We start from the raw sequence: 6,000 nt of genomic DNA on the forward strand, positions 1-6,000 counted from the left end.
AAAACTAAGACTTTGTTTTTAGCAACATCTTTGACCCTGCCAGCACACTCAGTGACCTCTGACCCCAAGGCACTCTGATCAAAGTTTTGAGTTTAAAGGCACTGAGTAACTGAAGACAGCCTGGAAATGCAGCAAATACACACAGTACTTCCAGGCCATCTTCATTTACATGTGTTTGCAGAGGCATTTCCTCCCCACCAGGAACCCATCCAGGCCCCCCCCCCCAGGGGGACGCGTCCCACAGTTTGAAGGCCTCTGGGCTAATGGGACGTATGATCCTCCTCTAAAAATAGCGGGAACACTCCCACATCCACCCTGTTCCTTGCCAGATAATGCCCCACTGCACGTAAAATGCCAGCCCAGCGAGAACGCGACAATGAAATGTGCTGAGTGAGATTAGAGTGTGACAGAGCAGGAATTAACTAAATATTTAGATCTAGAGTCAGTTTGAGCCCTCGCATGCCTTATGCTTCCAAACAATTCCTAATATACATATATCCCGGGAATTTTGGTTAGCCCTCTTCATCTATTGCCTGTTCAAATGTCATTCAAATTGTATTTCTGCCCCCTCAACCAGTGCTTAATTTGAGCCAGTGGTTTCCGGTGCTTGGCACAGCACATAATTGTAATCACCACACTTATGACACTCTGCCACATGGTGGCGCTTCTCATCTAATTTAGAGATGAGCAGAAGAAAGCTTGTTTATGAATATAAAATACATTAAAAAAATACTAATACCTGACTCCACAGCCATTCCTTTAGCCCTGGAATAAATCTGAACTGTCACACTTACAGGCGGGAGAGATGGCGAGTAGCTGTTTTGGTACCGTCATTGGCAGCGACGAAAGGGGCAATGGGTGGTGCAAGCTGCAGTGGCCTCCTCCACAGGGCCCTGGCACTTATTATTTGACAAATTAAGCACTGTGGCCTAGCATATGCGTTGGGCAGTGGGTCAGCCCACTCAATCTTGAGTGAGTATCCTTGAGTGACAACATTCTGCCTGATCACACATGCTGGCCTGTGTAAAAAGGGCTGTACTTCAGTGCCAGGGCTGATTGCCTGGGCACCTGGGCCACTCCCAGGGCTGGAAGTGGGATTAAAAAAAAAAAATCAGAGGCGTCTCTCAAAGGGGCGTGACAATGTAATTAAGGGTGTGGCTTAAAAACATGCAAGCTAAAAATCTGTGCTTAGCATGGTGTGTCTCCGGACTTGTATTTTTCTGTTTGTGTCATTGCATCCAGATATATGAGACAACAAGTAACATCATACCTACAAGCCAGGACTATCGGCTTTGTCAATGATTGTTAGTTGCATACGATAAATAAGCAGAAGCTATGGCTTGTATATAATATTGAAAAAGCTTCCACCTAAAGCCAGGTCTGGGGACACCACAGCAATGTTGCTGCTCCTTCGTTTCAAAAAGAGAAGGGACATCTAGAGAGAAAATGACTCTCTTTGAAGGATTTCCCTTCCCCTACAACGCTCATCTGGCATGACGTAACTTCTGAACTAGTGAAAAGTGAGCAGTGTGAGCACGCGCACATCAACGTGCCGGCTGTCACTGCAGTCCGAATAAACTAGACCGTCTGTGTCAGGGCACAAAACCGAGCCCGATAGAGGCCCGTTTCGAGGCCCCATTAAAAAATTGCCGGTGCTCGGCACCGGTGAGACCCGGCACACTTAAAGCCCTGGCCACTCCTGCATATTCATACGTTTGCCAGCTTTTTCGTCTTTTACAATGCTTGGTTATTAAAAGGGGATCCCACACGGGAGGAGATTCAATGAAACTCACGCCTGTCAGGCAAAGTCAAGGGGCCTCATTTATGGGGCCTTGCGTCAGCTTTGCGCTTCCGATGCGTCACTTTTTGTGACGCATCGGCAGCGTAAAACATGCCTCCTGTTGCGCACTATTTACAAAGTGGAGCCCCCTGCACTACATTATACCTGCGTCAGGTATAATGTATGCGGGGGGGGGCGTTCCCCCACATAAAGCATCGTAGAAGTGACACAGTGAAATCTATGAGATTTCACTGCGTCACTTCTAGGACGCTGTTGCGTCAAAATCTTGCGCAAACCTCACAGCAGGCGTAAGACTGATGCAGGCCCTTTCACATGGGGCTTGCCCCGTGTGAAAGGATGCATTGCTGGAGTTGCGTCACTTTTGTGACACACTCTAACAATGCGTCACTTTTGCGCTTACAGATACGTCAGAAATACTGACGTGTCTGTGACTCCTTGCGACAAGATGCGTCATACATTAAATATGACGCAACAGGTATGTCGCAAGGAGTGCGCACTGAGAAGTGAGGTATTGCGGCTTTCACGCAGCGATGCGTCATTTCTCATAAATGAGGCCCAAGATTCGGGAATAATTTGGGAGGAGTTCTGCTGTAAATGGCGTCATTCATACTCATAAACACTCGGTTTGAAACGAGATTCCTGCAGCTAGAATAAACCGAACATGTTTCCTTTCCATGCTTGTATCCACAGGATGTTATCCTCGGTCCCTTATGGAGCCTGTTTTTACAAACAGTGTGATATGAAGTGCATGTGTCTGAGCACGGACTCAGAGTTTGAAGGGTCTGTTTCCGCTGGGATTTCAACCCCGCAGACGCATCTTAAAAATAAACCAGAAATTCAGCCCCAGGCCTGACTGGACTTCGAGACACCCGACTCCGCCCTTTGCCTCACACACACACTCCCCTCAACTGAAGCATCTTTAAGTTAGAAGATAGCTGCAGTAGGCGGGTATTTCCTACAAAACAGACTTTTGGGCTTAGAAAGCTAACTTTAAAGCAACGAAATAGCCCATCTGCTGCGGATATCCTTGTGCAGCCCGCATGTGTGAAATCGGAGAGGGACAACAAAGACACTCATCCTTCCGAAGTCGATAAAATGTGCATAGCTCTGGTGTAGTTCAATAACGCCTACGAATCACTGCACCGTGAAGCCGGAAGGCCGGGGCACAAAACACTTTATAAAACACGTTATTTTCAGTCCCCTGTAGTACTTCACATCAGCTAGTTGCAAAACACCAGGTCAACCCGATATTAAAGCGGCCAATTGCAGAAGTTTACACAATACCAGGACGAGGAGTTTCCCAGGGGGGGGGTTGAGCTCATGGAGTAGGTCAAAAGGAACCGCAGTCAGAAACACGTCACAGTGAAGCCACTGTACTTGTTGGGGTTGATTTAGGAGGATAGTTCAAAGGGTTCAGTGGCTGCTGCAGGAAGCTTCTGAGTTTTAACTGCTGAAGAGCAGAGCCTGCTGAATTACAGGCCTGAGTTAAGGAATAGTATACCACCCCCAGTAAATGTGGAAAAAAGAATTCAGGGGCATATTATCAAGAACAGGCGATAACATTATCGCCGCTTTATCGGCAGGAAACTGCCGCTAAAGCGGCGATAATGGGCTTGATATTATGCCCTTGGGAATTCCCATAGCAGCCCAGGATAACACCAGAACCTGGGCTGCTATGGGAATTCACAAGATCGCCTGTTCTTGATAATATGCCCCTAAGTTTTAGCTTTTCATAGCTCTCAAATTGCCCATCACGCGTGTGAGTAGTACGCCCAGTTGTGGTGGTCACTGTATTCTGGTACTCTTTTTTTTTTTTTTTTTTAAGCCGGAAAGTTGGTGCAGTGAGTTGAACGTTCGACGCTGAAACGTGCGGTGATGTGAGAGTAACTAAGCTCTCTTAAATTGGGTAGCAATAACATATGGTATTGACAGGTATTTGGAAAGGCACATGTGGCTCCACCAAATAAAAATAAGTTATTTTTAGTTAACTTTTTATTGTTTTTTAAAGCAAAATCATAACTACAAGTCCTGGAGGCAAAAAATGAGGAATTAACTGCCTCTGTGGATGCCGCGTTTTCCAGCTGCATAAACTGCAGATTTCACAAAAAAATCACAACGTTTCTACCTCATGCATATCAAAAGTCACTAAAGAGAACGCTTAGCTCTACACAGTGACCAACAGATCCCGCGCAAAGGTTAACGGGATGCCTTTCAGTTGTGGATCACTAATTGCACGTGGTAAACTGGAGCTAGTGTGTTAAACTTTGCCCAAACAGGACCCAGGGCTGTGGAAATGATAAAACAACAACATAATACTGCTTCAGAGTGTGCCGTTATGCTCCATAATTTGCATTTTTCTTGCCCTATAATTCTATCAATCTAGCTGCAGATCACGGTCTTCCATTGCCACATAATTCCAGTGGCTCTGGCGTAGATCTTGGTTCAAGACTCACAATATACAAGCCCATAAGTAGGACCCATAATGCAATTCCAGCTCTAAACCCTTCCTGATTTGTTTACCATGTTAAAGGCTACATATTTGTTGTCCCCCATCCATCCACCTAACTGGTTAAAATTCCGTCCACTCGATGTCGGCAGACTCTTATTTCTTCTTCAATCCTGAACTTTCATTTGACAACCGAACCTATGCATTCTGGGAGCTGTAGTTTTAGCTCACTTGGAAGAACCAGACAGACCTTTGGATAAAAATAGTTGTAGCAAAATAAAATACAAATCAAAAACGGAAAGAACAACCAGGGCTTTAAGTGGGATGAAAAAACTGGAGCGGCTCTCAAAGGGGAGCGGCAAATGTAATTATGGGCGTGGCCTAAAAACACATAAGGTAAAATTCTGTGCTTAGCTTTAGTATGCCCCCGACTTGTATTTTGCTGTTTCTGTCATTACATCCAGATATAGGAGACGACTAACATCGCACCTACAAAAATTCAGAACTATTTGCTTTGTCAATGGTTGTTAGCTGCATAGATAAATAAGCAGCAACTGTGGCCAGTATATAATATTGAAAAAACTTCCACTTAAAGCCCTGGTGGCACCACCGCAATGTTGCTGCTCCTGAGTTTCAAAAAGAGGAGGGAAATCCAAAGAGATGACGTCATGCGGTAATTTCTCCACTAGTGAGAAGTGAGCAGTGCACATCGATGTACCAGCTGTCACTGCAGTCCGGCGGGACGGACCGCCTGTGCAGCTGCAAGGGCACAAAACAGAGCCCGATAGAGACCCGTTTCGAGGGGCCCCCTTTAAAAAAACAGCCAGTGCTCAGCACCGGTGAGACCCGGCCCACTTAAAGCCCTTAGAACAAACACTGACAAATCAGAACTCAGCCTCCAGTCCAAGCACACACACAGCCACCATGATTTTCTTTAAAGGGGTGATGCATTGCTCTTAAAAATACATTATTCGCAATATGTGCGGAGCTGGAGACTCTCTCCCTTTCTGGCACAAAAGTCATTTCTCTAAACCTATCGCTGAAAAACATGCGATAGATAATGGTAACCAAAAGCATAAACACATAAAAAACATATTTTTTCATTCTAACTAATTTCCAGCCTATGCAAGTCTATATAACTTAGCAGTGTTTTCTGATAGGCTTTTACACATAGAATAAATTCATCTTTTGCGCGCACGAATATTTCGCGCGCCTGGTTAGGTGTGCTGTCCCCGCCCACGGCAGAGTGTCTTAAATTGAAGCCTCTTTAAAGTTACAGGTATTTTGTCCCTTTGTCGGATTCCGTACCTTCCGCCATTGTGCTGCTGAGATCTCCTTGTGTCCGAGTGCCAGGAATCAACCCTCCGTGCGGTTGCTGAGCGTGCTCTCCCAGCCCTATCTATACAGCACAGTGACTTTATACACACACCCCCCTGCACACACCCACCTCGGCCGGGCTGGTGCAGGCGGACGGCCTCCTCGGGACTTCTATGGAAAGACCCGGGCACACAGGCAGCGTCCGGTTACTCAGTGTTTCCACCTAATGTAGCCGCGGCTGCACCACGGTAGCATCATGGAGCGCGCACACCCAAACTCTAGGAAGAGGGCTGGGGCCCACTGAGAGGTGTAAAGTGGCTGACTGACTTTTAGGACAGACTTTTGGCAGCTCGACGTGCTGCTCATAATTACAATGTTTTTAAAAAACCAAAAAAAAAACATGCTCATTTAATTTTCTGTGTTTTATGATGGCTTG

The 6,000-nt window shown here is 46.1% G+C and overlaps 1 protein-coding gene across 1 annotated transcript in view; it reads right to left on the reverse strand.

The window, feature by feature from the left end:
* The window catches only part of TGM2 (transglutaminase 2), a 125,784-nt gene extending 119,995 nt beyond the window's left edge, over window positions 1-5,789 (reverse strand). The window contains exon 1 of the mRNA XM_078652121.1: window positions 5,556-5,789. Coding sequence (XP_078508247.1) covers window positions 5,556-5,565 — 10 coding nt within the window. The 5' untranslated portion in view covers window positions 5,566-5,789. The remainder of the gene's footprint in view (window positions 1-5,555) is intronic.
* Between the last annotated feature and the right edge of the window lie 211 nt (window positions 5,790-6,000).

Source organism: Lissotriton helveticus, chromosome 7 (assembly GCF_964261635.1).
Source record: "Lissotriton helveticus chromosome 7, aLisHel1.1, whole genome shotgun sequence".
Lineage (NCBI taxonomy): Eukaryota > Metazoa > Chordata > Amphibia > Caudata > Salamandridae > Lissotriton > Lissotriton helveticus.